General features: G+C 36.4%; 1 protein-coding gene across 4 annotated transcripts in view; it reads right to left on the reverse strand.

Annotated features, from left to right (window-relative positions):
• The window catches only part of LOC136025262 (ELMO domain-containing protein 2-like), a 38,164-nt gene that overhangs the window by 4,286 nt on the left and 9,884 nt on the right, over positions 1-23,994 (reverse strand). For all 4 annotated transcript variants that reach the window (XM_065701120.1, XM_065701117.1, XM_065701118.1 and 1 more), the window contains exons 2-5: positions 20,467-20,662; positions 17,767-17,941; positions 12,060-12,323; positions 1,755-1,823 (exon numbers count right to left, since the gene is read on the reverse strand). In XM_065701120.1, coding sequence (XP_065557192.1) covers positions 1,755-1,823; positions 12,060-12,323; positions 17,767-17,941; positions 20,467-20,641 — 683 coding nt within the window. In that variant the 5' untranslated portion in view covers positions 20,642-20,662. The remainder of the gene's footprint in view (positions 1-1,754; positions 1,824-12,059; positions 12,324-17,766; positions 17,942-20,466; positions 20,663-23,994) is intronic.

Raw genomic sequence — 23,994 nt, forward strand, 5'->3', positions numbered from 1 at the left:
AAAAAAAAGAAACTTTTCACCTTCTGCCTAAAAAACTAGCTGAAAATGGTAAGGATGGAAGAAAAGTATGGAAGACAATTAATCCAACATTACGACCCAAGGGCCAAAACCCTGAACTACCCCCTAAAACTAATGTCGGCAGGAATACCTCAGCTAAGCATACAACCGTTGCGAAAGCACTTTACACTTTCTTTTCCAGTGTTGGAGAGAAAACAGTAACGTCCTCGACAAAATCCTAAAAGAATTTTCTGAGCCCAGCGCATGTTGAGTCAATGGCAGTTATTCTCATGGCTTCTCTCGACATTTCAATGATTATGAAAAATTGGAGAGGTACAACAACGTCCTGATTCTATCACGTTTACGAGAGTGTTGAAAGCAGTGTTGCCATCTATGTCACAACCCATGAAACATTTGATAAACCTCTCATTGCTGAAGGAAGTATCAGAGCTCAAGAAGGCATGAACAGACTCTCTTCAAAAAGGTCATCTTCATAATGACCCATCTCAGTTCTTTTAGTGTTTTCTGAAATGATTCGGAAACCTATGAAGATAACCTTTACTCTTTTCTCAAAGCGAAGAGATTAGTCAGCACTTTGGATTCAGACCAGGACACTGAATTGAAGATGAGGTGACGTCATTGAGCTTATTTATAAACCAAGCCCTCTACTTGTGCCAGCTGCTACATTTCTAGATATTAAAAAATTGACAATATGGACCATGTTGTTCAACTAAATAAACTAGGACATATCAGAGTTAGAGCAGAGACACTGGAATGATTCCTGTCCCACCATGGCGACCGATGCATGCACACAGGAGAAGATCCATTTAAAAATATAGTGGTAAATTTAGGTGTACTACAGGGATCGATCCCAGGCTTACTGTTATTTCAGATTCATATGAATGGCCAAAGTAATGATCTCAACCTAAATTTCAGGACCTCACGGTGCTGCCAACTATGCTGCGGTGAAGGCACTTCAAATAAAGACAACGATTCTGATGAGCTGGTAGCATTCATAGACGACAATATTCATAGGCCTTCTACGATTCAGGCATGACAAAATACCAAGAAAAACTAGTGGCTTAGAAGAAACTTACGTCTGGAGGGATAGGAATCAATTTACGACAAATCATATGTTCTACTTTTTTCAAGGATGTAAACTCTTAATTCAGAGATGAGTGGCATTACAACTTCTAGGTGAACAATCAGGCGGCCAGAAACGGGTTTTGCAATGTATCTAGGTATATTCCCACCCAAAAACCTTTCCGCTCTATACCTACAAGCTTTGGAACTGGAACCCTGTCGATACTGGCATCATCAAGAAACCCAAGCATGTATTTTCTGAAAAAAACTCTTTGTCTACTTGGCAAGGGACCTCTGAAACTTCATTTGCAGTATTATGCCGTAATTTGGTAGTCAACTTTCAAATCACACCAAAAGCGACACGGTTCAATCCACAAGCGTTGAAAACAATTGGAAATGTAGACAATTATCTCTCTCTTGGTTCGCTTAAGTGTCTGTCATTCTTAGCTTCTACTAATCCCGATCTAGTTTTAACCTTTAGGTCATACAAACTCCAACAGTATGTTCTGATTTCTCATTGCGTTCTGCTTTACAATGACACAAACTTGTTGAACGGAGATTATTAATTTACATTCCAAACGAGTCAAATGTAATATAAGGTGGGGGGATTCTAAGATTACCTCAAATGTAGAACCACTTCCGGGCTCTATGGTTGATCCAAATGAAGTACTTACCCTAACCGTGGATGATTTGAGCGTGAAAGAACGTGTCGTGCGGCTTCAGGATAATCAATAGCGAAATACCTGAAATAGAACACACAATATCTTTCAAAGACGGACTTATTAATGGTAATTAAATGGGTTGACATAAGAAAATCAGAAGCAAAATCATTCAAGCACATGAAACAAACAACTGGGAAATAAATAAAGAAGTGATATTGCTGTTTTTTTTTTTTTTTTTTTTATGGCAATCTTCAGGCAAAAAAATTATTTGTATTTTTTTAAGTCTGCTGCGAGAAATATACTATTCTGATATACACTTTAGCAATAGCTTATATAGATAGAATATTAGCAATACTACTCTAAATAGCTTAAAAAATATATAGAGAATTTGGTTATAAAATTGTTTATTGTTGTATTATTTCGTATTTTTAGAAACTATCATCGTAAACAATAAGATTCAATATTGTTCTTAAGAGTAAACTCGTTGGCTCTTTAAGAGAAATACCAGAAAAACTTATTTCTCTTATATGCATGTAAGAAAAACTGACTGGAATACGAACGAATAAGATTTCCATTTGAGCCTCAATAAGCTCCTTTTCAGATATTGAACCTCTCATCGGGACAGATGTTCTAATTTTTCACTCTAATCAATTAGAGAGAAACAAAGAGCTTATTCAGAGGGGGGTAGCAACAATCAGCTACCAACAATCACGGGTTCTGTGGCACTTTTTGTTGAGCAGAATTTCAAGAGATGGGGAACTGAGAAAAAATGCTTTAATGCATAGGTGCCACCAGGGAGAGGCCAGTGAGTGATGGCAACTCCTGGAAAACAAAAAAAAATAATTAGAAAATGCTTCTAAAGAAGAAAACGAGAAAAATTTCCATCTAAATTCCACAGAAATTAATAGGGTAAAGGAGGAGTGAGAACAGCTGTGATGGCATCAGACGGTTGGGTGCTGCAGTGAATTAATAGAATTTGTAGTAGCAAAAAAGAAATTCATGGTGATCCTCCTCTCCCCCCCCCCCAGGGAAATTTCCTCTTAACTGATGGCGGTAATTAGCTAATATTTTCCTCTAAGATTTTTCGTTTGAACTATAGGTTAGAACCTTCAGTAAAAACCAATATAGTAGAATATAATATTTAAAAATCATGTATAAAGGTAGGGGCGTTTGGGCCCGCCGTTTCTGAAACCTAGCACATTTACCCCTTTCTTCTGATTAATTAAAAAAAAAAAAAACTTTTTCCAAAAGACAAGTTTTTCGAAGAAAAGTAAAGAGCCCCATTAAGTCAAGAATGAGCAAAAATAAAGTCAAATAATCTTCAAAGTGTAAAAAAAAAACAAAAAAACCCTGGATTGTCAGTTTAATTGATATATACTGATGCATTATTTGCAGACATAGTTACGGCTTTTGATAGTCTTGATCATAACGTAGTTGTGGAAGAAGCAAAGGCTATGGGTGCCCGTCCATTTGTTGTACGAATGCTCGCTAGTTTTCTTTTGAAAGATCTCAGTGTGTCCAACTTCCTGATCATTAGCCATCTGAATTTGTAAATATTTTTTGTGGTTCGCCACAAGGGACTAAATTAGGCCCGCTTTCTTTTCTTATTGTTTTTAACCGTATTTTAACAACAGTACGTGAGCGTTTTAAATTTGCTGATGATTTAACTGTTCTTTGCGACTAAGCCCTCCGACTACTGAACAGTCTTGACTTGATCTATCATGATCTAAAGGCTAAATTAGGAAAGGTAAAACTGACGGTCAGTGAAACTAAGAGCTCTTATATGACATTTTCCTTCCTAAAGGGTAACAACCACTCTTCTCATAATTCCATACTGCCAACAAAGAAAACTGTTAAAATACTTGGGATTCTTTTGGATGATAATTTAAGATGGAATTCGCACGTTGACTATCTGACTAAAAAAAGGCGCCTCGCTTTTACATTCATTTTCTAACCTAAAAAGATTTGGTACACCAACTGAGGTTTTAAAGTCCGCATACTGGAGCTATGTTAGACCTTCTCTTGAGTATGCATGCCCTGCTTGGCATCTGGGATTGACAAAAGATCAAACAGATAGACTTGAGACGATACAAAAAAGAGCTGTAAAAATTATACTTGGACAAAACTACTCAACTTACGAAGATGCACTGAAACAACTCAATTTAGACTCACTTGATAGTCGTAGACATGGCTTAACATATAGATTTGGACTAAATTGTTTAAATTCCACAACTCATTGTCTCTACTACCCAACTTTGTGAGCCCCCCAATTGAAGGACCAGTTACTAAACTCCGACAAATAAAAAAGAATTGTCCACAGTTACTGACTTGCTCAGCCTATAGTACTGAGAGATATCGCAAATCATTTGTTCCATATTTTACCCGTCATTTTAATAATATTGACGCGACTAATATTTAATGTTTGATTAATATGTGTTTGATTAATATAATGTTTGTTTAAATTTTCCTGTGAGTGTTTTTGAAGGTATAAATTATTTTTGTCATGACATGCTAATGCTAGCTCCGGCTATTGTAGTGAATAAATATATTCTATTCTATTCTAACATTTCAAACGTATTTTTTTTCAGTAAAGCGCAAATTGTGTTCTGGTCTTGAGAAGGTATGGGGGTTATCAGCCCTACTCAGGTTAATTTTTGCTCGTTTTGAGTTTGACATGGCTATTCATTGTAATTTCCGTTCGTTTTGAGTTTCATTAATTTATTGATAATGATTTGTGGTAGTTTTACGCTTGGAAGATTATTTGACATTATTTTTGCTCATTTCTGGCTTAATGGAGCTCTTTGCTTTACTTTGAAAAACTTCTCTTGTGGAGAGTTTTTTAAATTTATTTCTGTTTGTTTTTTATTGACACAGTAGTTTTCATGGAAAAAAATACTCTATATTTTTTCAATTTTTTTCTATACCATAGCATGGGATGCTATTTGTATGTTGAGAAACTTTTTCAACAATTTTTAATTATGACAAAAACATTATTTTTAAACTTAATTTTACAGCTTCTGAAGTTGACTTGAAAAATTAAACTTAATATCATTCCCAAGAGATTCTATCTATGCTCTTTGACAACCTGGATACATTTACACACTTTTTATTTATTTAAATTGTAAGAATAGAAGTAGTAATAGCAGTGTCCCCAAAAGTTTCAACTTAATACCCCCAGTCGTTCTCGATATATTGCTGAGATGTCTTATTGGAAACCATAGACACAATGCCTTTTGATTTATTCTAAAGCATCATTTAGTTTAAAAGCATAACGGGCTAATTCCATAATTGTGGGGGTTTGATATGCTTAATACCCCTAAAGACATAGTTGCTGGGCCGTTTTACTATGTTGAACAAAACGGCTGTCTTAAAATTTTGACTGGATACGTTTGGAAAATGAATGGGCTTGAGAGAAGCTCTTGTTACTCTTAAAAAGGACACCAGAACTTTTAATTTTGAATTGAATTAGCTCCTTTAAAAGTTTCAATAATATTTCTAGCTATTACAGAGTGGTGCTGCCTATGATATTGCCTATATACCCTTTCTTAGATAACTTCGAAGACCACACTGCCTTTCCATGACGAAAGTAAAACAGTTCAAAATAGGGATGATACCTTTTTATTGACAGTGAATAGATAGAAAATTATTTAACTGGATATTTCGAACACATATACAGTGTTCATCATCAGATGAAAATGATGATGAACACTGTATATGTGTTCGAAATATCCAGTTAAATAATTTTATATCTATTCACTGTCAATAAAAAGGTATCATCCCTATTTTGAACTGTTTTACTTTCGATATACCCTTTCGAAAATTTGGATGCATATAGTTTTTTTTTTTGCTTTAATTGAAGCTCCTAAAAATCCGTAAAAAATTTCGTCTTAATACCTTCAGCGTCATTAACTGTAGTGGTAGCATTAAAAGTATACATATAGTGCCTTTTGGCTAGTGCAAAATCCCCCACAACTTAACCTTAAAGGCCTAAATTAATAATATAAGTAGTTCTTCGGATATTGCTTTGTCACCTTTTTGAAAGTCCACATCCTCATAGTTTGTTTTGATTTAGTTCATACATCCGCCTAAATATTTCTTAAGAGCTTCACCTTAATACCATTAGCCTCCGCAGTAGCATCAACCGTAGCAGCATTAGTAGCAGTATGCTCATGGCATCTTTGGTTTCTTCAGCATCCCCTTCTACACACGCTTGAAATTTCAGCTTAATATATACCATCAACCATTCCTGAAGCATTTCTAATGCGTCCGCTTGACAACTCGTGTGGACACAGTGTGTTTCGATTTAGTTCCATACAGTTTCTATATATCCCAAATTTTTCGCCTTAATATAATTACTTTCAATAGCAGTAGTAATAGTAGTAACATTAGAAATAATTGTAGTAGCCTGAGCTTTAGTGGCAGTAGTAGGAATGGAAGTAGTAATAACAGTAACAGTAGTATGAGTAGAAGCAGCAGCATTAGAATGCAAATATTTTCTTTTGGTTATTTCAAAAATAGCGGCAGTACTAATAGCAGCAGTATCAACCTATTGCCTTTTGGTCAGTTGAACATTCCTCTCATCAAGTCCCATATGTTTCAACTTAACACAATTAGCCACTGCTATGACATTGCTGATATATCCTTTTGATAACCTGTATGTTCATATACTTCTTGAAATTTTCATCTCATTGTAGTTGCAACAAGTAGCCCTACAAGTAGTTGCAATAGATGTAATAGTAGTAAATGTAGCAGTGACAGTAGTATTAGCAATAATGTGCACATGTTGCCTTTTGGTGAGATGATCTTCCCCTTTGACTATTCTCTGAGAGTTCCAACTTAATAACCAAACCAATTCTTGAGATACGATATTTTGAAAATGTGTATGCACAAAGCGTTTTTTTTTTATTTAGTTAAAATTTTCCCTTAATACTGTAAATAGAGTAGCGTGGTAGCAGTAATGGTGGTAGCTGTAGTAGTATTGGTAGAATGCAAATATTGTGTTTTTGATCATCTCCCTTATTATTTTCTGAATTTCCCAAATTAATATACTCAGTTATTCCTGTGTTTTACCCTTTTGACAATCCGTATAAACATAACGTGTTTTGACCTGGTTCAACTCTCCCCTCAACATGAAAGACTCACCTGAGTCCTCTTTGTCTTCTTAGAAAGTTCAAATATGCATACATTTCTCAATAACATACACTGTGTAAACAATGAACGAATTGCTTAACTTACAGCCCTTGTCCTGTGGAAGTGGGGAGGTTAACATCCCCAAAGACATAATTACTGGACCTTTCAACAATGCTGAACAAAATAGCTCTCCTAAAACTTCGATCGGATATGTTTTGGGGAATTATATGCTTGGGGGGGGCTGACGTCCCTCCATTCACTATTGACTCTTAAGAAGGGCGCTCAAACTTCCGACTTACAATCCAAAGTTCGTACAACTATACGTTCCATAAAAACCTCATATACCCTGGGCATAACTTACAACCCTTGCCCCCGGGCTCTGGGGGATTGTGTCCAACCTAAGGACATTTTATATTTTTTTGGATTATTATACAATGGCTATCACACAATTTCAATTGAATGTGTTTTGGGAAAAGAGGATGTCAGGGAGGGGGCTAGGTACTCTCCATCATTTTTGATACTTGAAAGGGAGGTAAAACTATATATTTCAAATCAAATGATCCTCTTCTCAAGTTGACACGATCACCCCTTCCATAAAAAAGTTATCTGCCCCTGCGGCATAACTTACAATCCTTATCCCTAGACCTATGGGGGATTCTGTCCACCCCAAAGCCCTTATTATACGATTTTTGGACTTCTGAACAAATGACCATCTCAAAATTTTATCGGATGCATTTTAGAAAAATACGGCGTAGGGAGAGGGTGGCTGTCTCCAGTCATTTTGACTCTCAAAAAGGAAACTAGAACATCTGATTTCCAATAAAATGAGCCCCCTCCGGAATTTATATAACCACCTTACCTTAACTTAGTTCCTCCAGAGCCATCGGTGGCGCATAGGGCATCGACAAAGCCTCTCTATTCGTCTCGCATTGGTGCTGCAGCGATGACGTCTTCCCATTCAGGTATTAGTGAGGTACCGGCCGTCCTCAGATCTCGGTCATGTGTTCGTCTCAATGTATTTTTGGGCGGCCTCTCTTTCTTCTACCGTCTGGCTTCCATTCATAGGTTGTTCGAGGAAGGCGGCTCTCTTCCATACGAAGAACGTGTCCCAGGTATGTCCAGCACCTTCTTTTCAGCAACTCAATGACTAGAGGTTGACCTGTTTTTCTGCGTATTTCTGCATTTGTAATTTTTTGTTGCCATCTTTTATTCAACATTCTTCTGAGGCTCACATTTTCAAATGCAAGGATCCTTTTTTCAAGCTGGGTGCTTATTTTCCAACATTCACTTGCGTAAAGGAGAATTGAGAGTACATTGCTGTTGAAGCGTCGAAGCTTCAGTCGCATTGAATACCTATTACTCCTCCAAATATGCTTCAATCTATTGAAGGCACCTGTAGCTTGTCCAATTCTACGTTTAATCTCGGTCGAGATCTCTCCATCACGATCAATCCAGCTACCCAGTTACTTGAACTCCTTAACTTGTTCTAGATCCTTGTTTCTGCAATGGAGAACAAGTGGCGAGGTTGTGATGGCCATGCTCTTCGATTTGTCAATGTTTATCTTTAGCCCGATATTCTCTGCATTCTCGTTAATAGTGTCAAGCAGCTACTGTAACCGTTCTTTAGACTCTTCGAGAAGGACAACGTCGTCCGCGAAGTCCAGATCGAACAGTTGTTTGTTTCTTACTTTTACCCCGCAGCCCGATGCGAATCTCAGGGCATGATCCATTATAATTATAAAGAGCATGGGGGAAAGTACACATCCTTGACGAACACTAGACATGTTCTTGAAAAATTTGGTTGTACCGTTTTCGGTCTTTACTCAACATTCCGATTCTTCATAAAGCGCCATAATCATATCTACTATTTTCTCGGGAATTCCGTAGTATTTCAAAACTCTCCACAAGCAATCTCAGTCAACTGAGTCAAATGCCTTTTCAAAGTCAATGAATAGGAGGTAAACCTTCTTGTTCCATTCTTTTGATTCTTCGACAAGCATAATCAGTACAAATATTAGATCAGAACAGGATCTCCCAGTTCTGAAACCATGCTGCTCTTCTCGTAGAGTTGCGTCTAGTGCTTTCCGCAGACGCTGCAAAATGACAGAGGCTAATAGTTTGGATGAGACAGGGAGAAGATTGATGCCTCTCCAGTTATGGCAGTTCATCAAATATCCCTTATTGAAGAGTTTGACTATGATGTCTCTGCTCCAATCTCTTGGGACCTTCCCTAAGGTCCATATTTTGGTGAAGAGAGAAAGCCAAAGGGATATGCAGGTACTAATTGAGTACTTCAGCATTTCTGCTGAAATACCATCAATACCCGGGGCTCGTCCATTTTTTATCTTCTTTGCTGCATGCATGATCTCCTCAGCACTCGGAGGATCTGTATTGATGTCTAAATACATAAAAGGGATATCAGGTACGTTAGCTTGGTCACAAGTTCTCGGTCTGTTCAGAAGTTTTTCGAAATGGGAAGCCCATCTCTTGTCAGTTTTTTCTGGATCAGATATAATTGATCCATTTTCGTCCTTGACAAGGGTGATTCGGCTGCTTTGTTTTCCTACCATCTCATTTGTCAATCGGTAGACAGTCTTGGAGTCACCCTTCCTAGCAGCTTCTTCAGCTAAAGCTGCTTTTTTTCAAAGAACTGTCTCTTGTCCTTTCTTGCACTCTTTTTTACCTCTTTATCTTTTTCTTTGTATAATTGTTTTGTTGCCAGCTTTGAACACCTTGTAGTATCTATGAGGATGGCTTGCGTGAGTGCCTTCCGTTCGTCAATCAGTTTGCATGTTATGTCAGAGATCCACCTTTCCTTTGGTTTCTTTCGGAAACCTAGCTTTTCTGCGGCAATCATGCGGCAAAAGTGTATGCACTTTTTATTTTCTCCCATTTCTCTTCGACGCTTTCTGAGTCATTTGCCTCAACAGCCAAGGCATCAAATTTGTTCCATAAAGATATACAGAAATCTCTGTGGATTTTTGATCCTGTAGCTTGTCCGTGTCGTACAGTTTCTTCAGATCTTGCTGTGTCTTCTTTTGAGCACGTAGTTTGATCTGTATGTGGGCGATCATGAGCATGTGATCCGACTGGGTGTCTGCTCCTCTGTACCCACGCACGTCTAACAGGCTTGTACGCCCTCTTCTGGCGATCAGGAAATGGTCAATCTGGTTTCTCGTTGAACCGTCAGGAGATGTCCATGTGTACTTGTGCACATTTTTATGCTCAAAGAGTGTCCCACCAACGACAAGGTCATTACTTAGCGCGAAGTCTACAAGTAATGCACCATTTTCGTTAATCTGGATTTCATAGAAGCTATCTTTGACATCATCATCCGCCTCATTGGTAGGAGCGTAGCATACAATGACAGAAAGCTTAGTGTGTGTTGTAGCAAATCGTGCAAACAAGATCCTTTCGTTTATTGGAGTCCATTTCAGCATTGTTCGGTATGCTGCAGGGGACATCATAAGTCCTACACCTGCCTGATGATGGTTGTCCTCTCCGCTATACAACAGTACATATCCATGATCTAGCGTTTCTTGGCCTACACCTTTCCAACGTATTTCGCTTAGGGCTGGTATGTCAATAATATATTGCTTCATATCTCTGAGAACTTGCTCAGTTTTTGATAACTGACTCATAGTTCTCACGTTCCAGAAGCCAATTTTTCTTGGTTGTTTTGCAGTCAATAATCGTGTCCGGGGGCGTGCTGGGTTCGTTATCAGGGGGGAAGATAATTCATCCGAGGCATTTATCGGCATTTCCGTTGCTGGGGCTTTCCATAAAAACCTTACAAAAACCACACTTTCCATAAAAACCTTATATGCCCTTGGAGCATAACTTATGACCTTTGCATTGAGGACTGTGGGGGGGGGGGGGAGTGTCATCCTAAAAGACATAATTTCCAGACCTTTCAATTACGCTAAAGAAAATGGTTATCTCAAAATTTTGACTGGGTGTGTTTGGGGAAATGGTGGGTGTGGGAGGGGTATTAGATGCCCTTTAATCACTTTCCGTCCTGCACTAGTCTAACTAAACTAGTCTTTCCGTCCTGCCCTGGTCTAAAACCAAAAAACAAACCAAAATAAAATAAAATAAATAACAAATTGTGCCCACATACCTCTTTACTTAGGCAGCGCTATTGCACTGCCTATGATTTTTACATAACCTTTCCATGGCTCAACTGGTTTTGATTTATTAACAACTTTTAAGCCGCATTTAAACTGACGCGAAAATCATTTTCGCGTCAGTTTAAATGTTTCTTGGCAAAAATTAATAATTCAGATAATAAAATCTAATATTCCCTTATCAGAAACTTTTTGGTTATGCACATTGCACTTCTATGCAAGTGATACGCAAGTATTCATTTCGCACCTTATATGTACTTATTTATTTAAATGAAAATTTTTCTGATAAATTATAACAGAAAAATTTTGTTGCATAAAAAAAAAAACACTTCATGAACCACTTCTGTTATTCCGGGATTAGAACTATATTTGAGACTTTAGTAGATAAGAAATCAAAAACACGAATAAAATCCTATATTTACACCAACTTGTTGTAACAGGAGCAATTTTAAAGTGTTATGAATAAAATTTAACCGTTTCCTTATTTTATAAATAATTAATTCGTTCTCTTTCTGAGAAATTTTTTTAATAAAAGGTAATTAATATTTGAGTCACGTGGATATTAAACTAATAAATAGGTTTCTTTTTATTTAACTGACAATTGAGAGAGCTACAAAATTTTACATACTTTTAGAATCAAAATTTCATCCTCAATCCAAATATGACGTCCATTTGCAGTACAAAATTAATTTAACCCCCCCCCCCCAAATATATATCCTGAATTGTATATTTGCAGTGAATTTTCTTTGTGTCAATATTTTCTTCCAGCTTATCTAATAATGTATCAAGACAATGGAAAATTAATTACATATTTACACTTTGGGGTATATATTTGAGCACTTGAGGGGGGGGGGGGATGTAAAATAAAATTACGACAGAAATGAATGTTATCTTTGGATTCAGGATGAAATTCTAATTGTAAAGGTATGTCTATTTCTTAGCTATTTCAATTGTCATTGAATCAATAAATTTCCCAAAAATGATACGAAACTTCAGGATCTGAAGTTGCCCTTGCCTGAGTCTGAGTCAAATTGACCACTAGAGAATAGGAAAAACTCACAGCAGATTCTCTAATCCAAGAATTCCCATTCCTCGAAAATCAGTCTTAGGATCATCACCCTGAAAGCCAATTTCTTGCCATTGTCTCGATATTCGATCACTTAATTCTTCATTTGGTCTCAAGGACTTCCAAAGTTTTATAAGTTTCTCTTCATGCTCGCTATTTTCGGAGTTGTAACTTGTGGTCCTTAACGATTCGAGGTCATTTAGCAGTTGTCGATATGACCATATTTGTTGAATACACTTTTCTAGTGAAATGACAAACCTAAAACAAAATCCAAATATACATACATACACCACTGAATATATATATATATATATATATATATATATATATATATATATATATATATATATATATATATATATATATAGCTGTTGGGGTGGCGCTTCGCGCCACCCCAACAGCGCTTCGCGCAGGACTAGTTTTGATGATAGTAGTGGCAGCAGTAGATGTAGTAGTAGTGGTAGCAGTGGTAGTAGTAGCGTGTTAATATTGCCTTTTTGGTCCATTGAGCATCTCTCTTATCACTTCCCGAAAGTTCCAAATTAATATACTGAGTCATTCCTGAGTTACGCCCTTTTGACAACCCATATACACAAAACATGTTTGATTTAGTTCAACATTCCTTGAAAGACTCACCTTAATACCCTTAGTATTTCGGGAAAGTAGTAGTTAAACATGCAAACCTTTTCTCACTTTATTTTCAAAATGAACAAATTGCCTAACTCACAGCCCTTGCCATGAGACCTCGGAGGCATTCTTATGTTCTTTGGACTATTTTGTTTTAGAATGAATACCTCACAATTTCAGTCAGATGCGTTTCATGAAAGAGGGATAGTTAGGGGGCTAGTTAACTTCCATCAAGGGGAATTAGAACTTCTAATTCTCAAACAAATGAACCACCTCCAAATTTTATACAACCACCCCTTCCATAAAAACCATAAATGCCCCCGGGGCATAGCTTACAACCCTTAACCCAGGCTCTGGTGGGTTGTAACAACCCCAGAAGCCTTGTTATATGATCTTTGGACTATTTTAAATAAAATAGCCATCTCGAAATTTCTATTGTCTGCATTTTTGGAAAAGACAACATGTGGGGGAGGGGGGTAGCTGCCCTCTGATCACTTTAATCTTAAAAAGGGCACCAAAACTTTTGCACCAAACCCTTTCCAATGATACCTCTCTGAAGTATATACGACCACCCTTTCTGTAAAAACCTTATATGCCCCCAGGGCATAACTTACAACCCTTGCCTTGAGGGATATGGGGTGGTTGTAATCCTCAAAGACATAATGTACAAACCCTTCAACTATTTTGAACAAAATTGCTATCTCAAAGTTTTGATTGGATGTGGTGGGGAAAACGATGGGGCTGGAGGGGAGGGGGGCTTGTTACTCTCAAATCACTTTTAACTCTTAAAAAGGGCAATATAACTTCCGATTTCAAATCAAATTAGCCACAGCTGAAGTTTATACAAACAGCCATTCCATAAAAACCTTATATACCCCAGGCCATAGCTTACAACCCTTGTCCCAGAGCCCTGGGGGGTTGTGTCAATACTAGAGGCTTTTTTATATGTTCTTTGGACTATTTTGAACAAAATGGATATCTCACAGGTAAAAAGAACGGTTGTCGGTCAGAAGGGGGGGGGGCTAGTTGCCCTCCATCACTTTCAACTCTTAAAAGGAAACTATAACTTAAAATTTTCCACCAAATGAAACTCCTCTAAAGTTTATTCAACCATCCCTTCTATAAGAACCTTAATACCCCACGGGCATAACTTACAATCCCTACCCCCAGGCTTGGGGGGTTGGTTTCAACCACAGAAGCCTTGTTATAAGATCTTCGGACTATTTTGAATAAAAGAGCTATCTTGAAATTCCAATCGGATACATTTCGGGACATTACGACGTGTGTGTTTGGGGGGGGGGGGATTGCTGCCCTACAATGACTCTGAATCTTAAAAAAGGCAAAAGAGCTTCTGATTACCAATCCAATGAACCCCCTCTGAATACGATAACCCTTTCTATAAAAAACTTATATGCCCACAGGGCATAACTTACAACCCTTGCCCTGAGGGCTGCGGGGAAGTTCTCATCCTTAAAGACATAATTTCTGGAACTCCCGACTACTTTGAACAAAATGGATATCTCAAAATTTTGATTGTATATGTTTGGGGAAATGGTTTGCGTGTGAGGGGGGTTAGTTGCGCCCTCCAATCACGTTCGACTATTAAAGAGGGCACTAGTTCTTTCGATTTCCAATCGAACGATACGATGTGCCCTGGTTTAAGACCAAAAAATTAATAAATAAATAAAACATTGTGCCAACATAGTTCTTTACTTAGGCAGCGCTACTAGCACTGCCTATGATAAAAAAAAAGAAGAAATGGCTAAATACAAAATGTAGCCAGTCGAGTGATTTTCTAGATATACTCTTACTGCATCTGCTATTAACAACACATCACAAATTAGACCGTATTGATACTATTAAACATTAATATTATTAACACTTGTTGCTGGTCTGTAAAGATGAACACTGCTGACAAACATTTCATGGTCGAATGTTTAGTAATCACAAATCATTGATTAACGAAAAGAAAATATTGGACTCATGTTAACACCTTGAGGAGCTTTGCGAGTAATAGACAGAAGTGGTGATAGTACATCACCAATATAACTTGGTTTGGTCCTTGAATTAAAACATCTCTTATCCATGCAAGGGTTATCTTACCTGAATAATAGAAGATGCTTCTGTTAATCTACTAAAGATTCCATCAGCTTGACTTGCACCAGTGCTTGAACTGACTTTTAAATGATTAGATCACTTGAGGATAAACTATCAGTCTCTTTAAGTGGTCAATATAATAGAAGTGAAGTAATTTATTGATGATGACTAATTCACCTGTTCGTAATTTGAAAATACCTCATTTTTTCTAATTTTTCCAAATTAACCGTCCCCCCACCACCACCCCCAGATGGTCGAATCGAGGATACGACTATATCTAATTTAATCTAAATTTAATCATACAGCTAATTCAAAATTAATCGCTGTTGTAATCGCCTCGAAAATGAAAAGATGGTTTGATGATAATACTTCAGTGTCAGCGATCTGTCATCTTAATAGGAAGAAACAAAAGTTTGCTTTTATAGAGAATAACTTTTATAGTAAAGAGATCACTTGATGACTAATGTCATCAACTAATGCCATCGAACTTCCTACTTAGTAGAATGGAAGAAACATTGACAATTTAGACATAAACATAGAAACATAGACAGTAGAATCAATCGACAATTTAGTTACCTTGACTTGCCACTTCTTTAGCCACTTTGGAAACTATTGTATGGATAATAAACTCGCAAAGTCAGTAGTGTCAGCTTAATAGAAGGGAAGAAACTTACTTTTCACAAGTAGAAGATTTAATAAACGAGACTTGAATCACTGCTTTAAATGAACAGATCAGAGATGGACATCTCCAGATGTAAAACCATCCAGATAGGAGATGGACACATTGGTTGATGACAAATACCAGTGTTAGTAAACTTTCCACTTAACAGAAGGGAAGAAACATACTGTTGTTGAACAGAAATTAATTTGAATTGAATCCGATTTGGCTTATAAATGATTAAGTCGTGTGATGGTGAGCTGTCAGTGTTAGTAACTATCAACTTAAGAGGAAAGAAGCAACTTGCTGTAGATGGAAAGAGGAAACATGATGCTGATGAATAGATTTGAATATAATGGTTAGGTCGCTTGATGATAAATTATCAGTGTTAGAAAACTGTCAACTTAATAGCAGGGAAGAAACTTACTTTTCACAAATAGAGGATTTAATTAACGGGACTTGAATCACTGCTTTAACTGGTTTTATAGTGAGTAGATCAGTGGATTATTAATACCAGTGTGCGTAAACTACCTACTTAGTAGGATGGAAGCAACATACTGTTGATCAATCGATGATGGAATTAAATCGACTTATCACTTCTTTAGCTATTTTGGAAATATTTCTGACTTGCATCCCTGCTTTAACTGCCATAAAAATGAATAGGTTATTCGATGATAACCATCGTGTCAGTAAACTAACAGCTTGACAGGAAGGAGCAGCTTAGTTCAGATGAATAGGATTTATTTATGATAACATACATCACTGCTTATACTGGTGTAGAAACAATTAGATTATTTGATTGTCAGTGTCAGAAAACTATCAACCTAATAGAAAACTAAATACCTAAGAGAAAACTTCCTTTTGATCAATAGAGAACACATCTAGTTTGAAAAGATCACTGCATTAACCATCTTAATAATGATTAGTTGAAAAGCTGATGAGAAGCTGTCAGTGTCCATGAACTGCCAAATTAATAGGGAGAAAGAAACTTACTGTTGACTAATTTAGGATTTAGTAAACGATACTTCCATTGCCTATCGTTGATGATAAATGTCAATGGCAGCGAACTGTCTATTTAAAAGAAGGGATGAAACTTAATATTTCTGTCATAATTTTATGCCACTTAAAAACCAGTGACAATCTTAATGTCACTAATGATAAATGTCAATAGCAGCGAACTGTCTATTTAAAAGAAGGGAAGAAGCTTAATGTTTCTGTCATAATTTTATGCCACTTAAAAATCAGTGGCAATCTTAATGCCACTGATGATAAATGTCAGTGGTAGCGAACTGTCTATTTAAAAGAAGGGAAGAAGCTTAATGTTTCTGTCATAATTTTATACCACTTAAAAATCAGTGGCAATCTTAATGCCACTGATGATAAATGTCAGTGGCAGCGAACTGTCTATTTAAAAGAAGGGAAGAAACTTAATGTTAATGAATAGATCAGTCAACTACTTTGAATTGCATCACTCTTTTAACTGCTCTGGAAACTATTAGGTCGTTTGATAATAAATTGTCAGTGTCAGCTTACTGAAAAATTAATTGGAAAAAAAATTTACTGTTGATTTCCAGAGAATTTGAGCAATTAGAAATGATCACAAGAGAGCAATGAATCAATTGAATCACCCAGAGTGAACTTGGCAATCAGGTTCCAGTGTCAGTAAGCTGTTCATATAATAAAAAGGACAAAACCTGATCCAATGAATAGAGCAACTACTTAGTTTGACTTTAAGTTACTACTTTACCTAGCTTCGAAATGGTTAAATCATTTAAGGATAAAATGTCAGTGTAAATACATTGTACCCTTAATTGGAGGAAAAAACCTTGCTTTGACAAATAGAGGTTTCAACTAAATTAACTTGCATCATTGCTTTAGCTGTTTTGGAAAGAAACAGATTATACAAAGCAGTCTGTCAGTGCCGGTAAACAGAAGTAGCATCAATTGGAGATAAGGCAAGGGCATGTGACCCCCCTTCAGTTTTTTTTACCCTTTTTAGATATTTAAAAATACCTTTTTGGGGGGCATTTTCATAAAAAATGCCTCTTGATATTGTCATTGAAAAAAAAAAAAAAAAATTTGCCAGGGTGAAAAAATAAAAATGGGGGCATCAATTCGTGAATCGACACCACTGGTAAACATTTAGCTTAATGGAAGGGAAAGACATAACTATTAGCAGAAAAAAAAATATGACTAAATTTGGCTTGCGTCACTTCTTTAACTACTTTGGAAATGATCACATCACTTAATGACAAGCTGTCAACTCTCTTGAGGAATAAATTATAAGTCTATCAACTTTTAAAACAAAAGAAAACTTACTGCTGATGAACAGATGGCTTAATTAATTTAATTTGCATCACTGCTTTAACTGCCTTGGAAATAATCAAATCATTTGATGATTTACTTGCTGAGAATCTGCCCTCGTTTGCAGCTCTATCTAGATATGATATTAACTTCTGTATTTCTGAACTTCTGGACATCATTAAAGAACGTTCTGAAAATTGAAATATACATAATCAGAGGTTTCACAAAGGTAGAGATCCACATACTTTTTTTTTGGGGGGGGGGGCTTGAAGGAGGGTTTTAGAATGGAAATTTTGGAGGTAACTAAATATTATTGGAGTAATAATAATAGGCTTATATTTTTGACATGTTTTGCCATAATAAAAGATCATAACTGGAGAAGAATCCTGTAAAAATAATGATGCATCAGATGCTATTTTTTAGGGTTCTTAAGGGGAGGGGGGGGGGGGGGTCAAGAGCAATGGTAACCCAAACATTTCTCCCTTGGATATGTGTCTGGTTTTACATGTCAAAATCATTACAGGAGAGTAGAAGCAAGGGGACTTTACTGACTGGCTGTTCATATTTAGTAAGTTAAAAATTAAAATTGCAAATAAAACTGAAAAAGGAATATTTATATATATATATATATATTTACAATTTCTATAGTTGAAGCCCAAATATTTGCATTTTTGCATGTTTGAACCACAAACATAGAAGGCAGTACTCGTTTTCAGTCCGATTTCTTCCTTTTATAATTTTTTTTTTTCCAAACAAAATTCACTTCTTTTCCAATTTGAAAGCCACTGCTGTGCCCCCCTTCCGCAAGGTTTAGACATGTTAGTGCCTACAGTACTCAAGCTCTATCTTAAGTCCAATGCATTCCAAGCACAACCAATTGGGAGTTCTGTTATTCAAATTGAATGGCCGAGTCTCCTTATTTTTCATTTTTGGAAAAAGAGCATGCATGGTGCAGTCAGGGCAGCAATACCAATCTCACAGTCATTCTAAAATAGAGCACAACAGTTTTTCGATTTTGGGTTCAACAAAATGACGCTAGACCCACTAATTTTGGAACTAAACTAAACCAAAAGTCTCAAATTCAAATCACTAATCTAATAAAATTCTGAGATATATTTTGAGAAATATGTATTCAGCATAAAAAGAGAAGGAATTTAAAAGATAACTACATAAGATAAAGAAAATTCAAAAATCAAAGAAGAATAAAAAGAAAACAATCAAATTAAATTTACATAATTGCCACTGCATGACATAAACCACGAGATTATTCGCAATTTATTGGGACACTCCTATGGAACAATAGAAGTAACTGCTACAGTTTCTTAGCATGCCAATACAATATCTTACTAATATGTCTGGCTCCACCTTCCAGATCCTTGGAAACCTTAACTATAACCTTCTTTCACGTCCCTTAGTTCATACTTTAACACCTTCTCTACTCGTCTTATTTTCTTCTCATTCTTGTAACACCTATTAGTAAAGCATCTTCTACAAAACCCTTTTCTCTTGTTTTAAGCATCATATGTTTTTGCTTACATTCTTAGCTGCTTTTCTAACTTTCCTTCCCAAGACATCTTTTACTTTTTTGCAAACTAAATTTTTAAAATTACTTCATCTATCTTTTGCATCATCAGATTCAATCTTTCCACTTTCGTATCCAACTGCTCTTAGTGAGTTCATTTCAAATTCTCATCATTAAGTCTATCAACAATGCTCCTGGACTTAGATTATGCTGGTGATTTAAGCATATTAGATGAAAGTTTGAGCAAAATGGATGAATTTTTAGAGGTTTTGTGAGTTCAGGGTGCTAAAATAGGCTTAAAAATTAATGATAAGAAGACTAAGTCACTAAGGCTAGGAATAAGGGAAGATGAACAGGTGACATTAGGTAACGAAAACATTGATCAGGTTAGGAGCTTCAGTTACCTTGGTAGTATTATTAGTAAAGATGGTGGAAGCAGTGAAGATGTTAAAAGTAGAATAGCTAAGGCTAAGGGTGTTTTTTCACATTTAAAAAAGTTTGAAAGAATAGAAAGATAAGTCTGCAAACCAGGATTAGAATATTGGAAGTTACAGTGATGACAGTGGTCAAATATGGCTCTGAAGCATGGGCGCTCCAAAAAGCAGATGAAAATTTACTAGATGTTTTCCAGAGAAATTGCCTACGGATTGTTCTGGGTACCTGGCTGACTGACTGTATTTCAAACAGTAGGTTGTACAAAAAATGTAGTTCAATCCCGCTTTCTAGGGCTATAATGAAAGAAAGGTTGAGATGGCTAGGCCACGTTCTATGGATGAAGGATGACAGATTACCAAAGACTGTCCTTTTTGGCCAACCGTCTGGGGTTACACGGAAAGCAGGTCATCCTTGTCTGGGTTGGTAGGATGTCATAAAGATTTAAAGGAAATGGGATCCTGGGAGGGTGTAAAGAGGGAGGCTTTAAATAGATTAGGTTGGAGGAGGAGCGTGCGTAGCTGTGTTGCCTCAGGCGGCTTGGTGCTGCAGTGAGTTATTAGTAGTAGTAGTATGATCAATAAGCTTCAGAGAGCAAGTCATAGTCTATAGTCATAGAGCAAGTCACAAACTGGGTTACAAAAACAAAACTTTACACTAGACATTGAGTTCAAGATAATGTGAATAGTTCAACTTGTTTCCTAATATATTTTAGGCTACCTAATCAAGATGAATAAGAAAATAGAGAAGACTATATTTACCAATATTAGAAGACCTTGCTGCCCCAGGAGTTTCACCATAGGCTATTCTTTGAAGTTCACATAATCCAGTTATCTTTCTCAGGTTCCATTTGACAACCCTTCGGACCCAGAGACGCAACTCCATCCAAGTCCACTGTATAAACAAAAGTCCAGTAAAGTTGAACTTTTTAAACATATTCAGGGTATTATTTAAGTCCTAAAAGAAGTAAAAACTTCAACTTTAAATTTACTGTAAATATAAATAGAGATCCCAATAGCCTGCATATCAATATTAATTTTCTTAAACTATTGACCACAACCAATTAGAACCAGCAATTAAAAGAGACTTTCTAAAAAAAAGCCAAATTAGTAATGATCTATATTACCTAATCATCTTCAATTGGTAAATGTAAGGGTGAGTAATTTGATTAAACAACCAAAACTGCAAAATGGAGGAGAAAAATTTAAGAAATCATACTTAATTAAAGAAAAACTACACCTATGTGGAAATAGCATTTGACTCATATACCATAGGAAATATTATTTAATAAACAAACTTAGTAGTCTTGTAAATCATATAAAAATTTCTTTCTAATCCTTTTTTAATAAATGCCCCTTTAAACCTTTTTTTTTATGGAGATAACCAAAGTTGAAGTTATGTTACACCCTTACATTTACCAATTGAAGATGATTAGGTAATATAGATCATTACTAATTTGGCTTTTTTTTTAGAAAGTCTCTTTTAATTGCTGGTTCTAATTGGTTGTGGCCACTCTGCTTCTTGTTAGTTAAATGGGTCGTGACGTACAACAGCCTCACTCACGTACCTTTCCAGTTCCTGATCACATTTACCAAACTCTCAGTCTATAAATACTGACTTGTGAAGTGATTTTATAGATGGCGCCACAATTTTCCATGTGGTTAAATAAAGAACATGAAAATACTGACATGACATCTACTAAAATCTCAATCTAGGCTGGTGAATGCAGCAGTTTTACCAACTCATACCCTGCTTTTACAGATGGTGTCACAATTTTTCATTTGGTTTAATAAAGAACATGAAAATTCTGACATGACATCTTCCAATATTTTTATATGAGTTGGTAAATACAGAGGTTTTACTGACTGGAAGAATAGTTGAAAATCTCATTTGTAGCAATTAGTACCAGTTACTCTGATGGCACTAAGGTCGCAGTCATGTTTTAAAGCAGGTTAGGTGGTTGGTCGACTATGGGCCGTGGGTAGTAAAGACAGCAGTGCCCATCCATGGGACCCATGTGTAATTTTCAAACTTTGTGAATTACTTGGGTTGAATGATTGATCCAAAAATTTGAACTGATTGATTGAGTTGAATGAAATCATGTCAATAAAAGTCTCAAAATTTCTGAAGTTTAAGATTGAATTGAGTGAAAATAGGAGTGTTTGGGTGCATGAAAATATATAACAAAGATTATCATAATTGGATCAAAGCCATTTCCCACAGAAATAAAAAGCCTAAATGGATTTTAGCTACCAAGAAGTTTGTTTACATAAAGGTTGCTTTATCCAGTGTGAGTTCATCACCTTCAGCCAAGAGCTTTTCACGCATGTTTTGGTTTTGGATTCCACATACAATTCGGTCCCGAACCATTTCATCTGGGTCGTAGTAGGAGCATGGTTTCACTAATGTCTTTAGATCTGTGATGTATTTTTCAACAGTCTCTGTGTCGTTTTGGTCTCGCTTCTGGAACAGGTATCGTGCAAAAACTGTGTTCTTCTGAGGTGAAGCATATGCTTTGAATTTAGCGAGGTAAGGTTCAATTTTGTGCAGCTCTTCAGGCGCGATGCTGAAGGTGTTGAATATTTCCCGACCTTTTGCTCCAGCCCAGATGAGTAGGTAGGCACACTGTACTTTTTCTGTTTTGCCTGAAAGTGGCCCTGCAAACATCAGCTTAGCGTGTTCTTCAAAGCGGTCCCATTCTTCTGAAAGGGAGTTGCCTCCCAGTTTATTGATGGCTGAAGGACGTCCATTGTTATTTTGATCCCACTTCTGACACCATGTAATGTTGTCTATTGAATAGGTTTATTGACCCAGGCTACCTACAAAAAAAATATAACATGAAACTTCCATACAACATAATATAAAAATACTACACCCATCATCCAGCAGGTTGGCTCAAGAATTAGAAACTGACCATGAATCATAAGAAGGTGGATCCCTAGGAAATTGTTAAGTTGGGAATTTCTCATTGGCTAATGAACCAACAAATGAGCCAACTTTATGCACTGCTACTTTTGATGCCAGATTTCCATCTTTATATAATCAGTCTCTGAGGAGAATGTTTAAGATGTTCCATGTCAGCCTGGGGTTTATGTTTGTAATCACAAGATCAAGCTGTTCAGTCTGAAGATAAGCAACCTAAGTTATCTGAAGATAAGTTGGCTAATTAAGCAATCAAATGAAATCAAAGCAGGTAATGTGGGATGCAGAACTTGGGATTTTTTGTTTATTAACTGGTCCCTGTTTTGTTCTATTAGCTCTTTGAGAACTTCAACAATGGTGTCAAAGTTGTTTCATGACACTGTCAAACTCTTTGACCTTGACATCTAACTTGTCACAGATAGATTCATATGCTTCAGTGCTGATTCAGCACTCTCAACAGCTCATTTGTAAGTACTAACCCACTTCATTCCACCCATAACAAAGACATACAGTTCCTTTAAGATTTCAAATATTTCTCAGACTATGAGGGTGTTCTTGCAGGCATGTTTAAGAATGAGGATCTCTCTATAATTCATGCATTGAATTTAGCATTCTTGTCTTCCCGGCTTGGCTGATTTGCATTCCTAGACACCCTGTTGAATGCCAGACACATTGCTTGCCTTTCTAAGACTTCCACAGATTTTTTTTTTCCTGCTAATGCATGACCAATTTGATTCATTTGGTTACTTATGTGACAGATTGCAAACAACCTTCTTGGCAGCTAAAATCCATTTAGGCTTTTTATTTCTGTGGGAAATGGCTTTGATCCAATTATGATAATCTTTGTTATATATTTTCATGCACCCAAACACTCCTATTTTCACTCAATTCAATCTTAAACTTCAGAAATTTTGAGACTTTTATTGACATGATTTCATTCAACTCAATCAATCAGTTCAAATTTTTGGATCAATCATTCAACCCAAGTAATTCACAAAGTTTGAAAATTACACATGGGTCCCATGGATGGGCACTGCTGTCTTTACAACCCACGGCCCATAGTCGACCAACCACCTAACCTGCTGTAAAACATGACTGCGACCTTAGTGCCATCAGAGTAACTGGTACTAATTGCTACAAATGAGATTTTCAACTATTCTTCCAGTCAGTAAAACCTCTGTATTTACCAGCTCATATAAAAATATTGGAAGATGTCATGTCAGAATTTTCATGTTCTGTATTAAACCAAATGAAAAATTGTGACACCATCTGTAAAAGCAGGGTATGAGTTGGTAAAACTGCTGCATTCACCAGCCTAGATTGAGATTTTAGTAGATGTCATGTCAGTATTTTCATGTTCTTTATTT

This window comes from Artemia franciscana, chromosome 3 (genome assembly GCF_032884065.1).
Source record: "Artemia franciscana chromosome 3, ASM3288406v1, whole genome shotgun sequence".
Lineage (NCBI taxonomy): Eukaryota > Metazoa > Arthropoda > Branchiopoda > Anostraca > Artemiidae > Artemia > Artemia franciscana.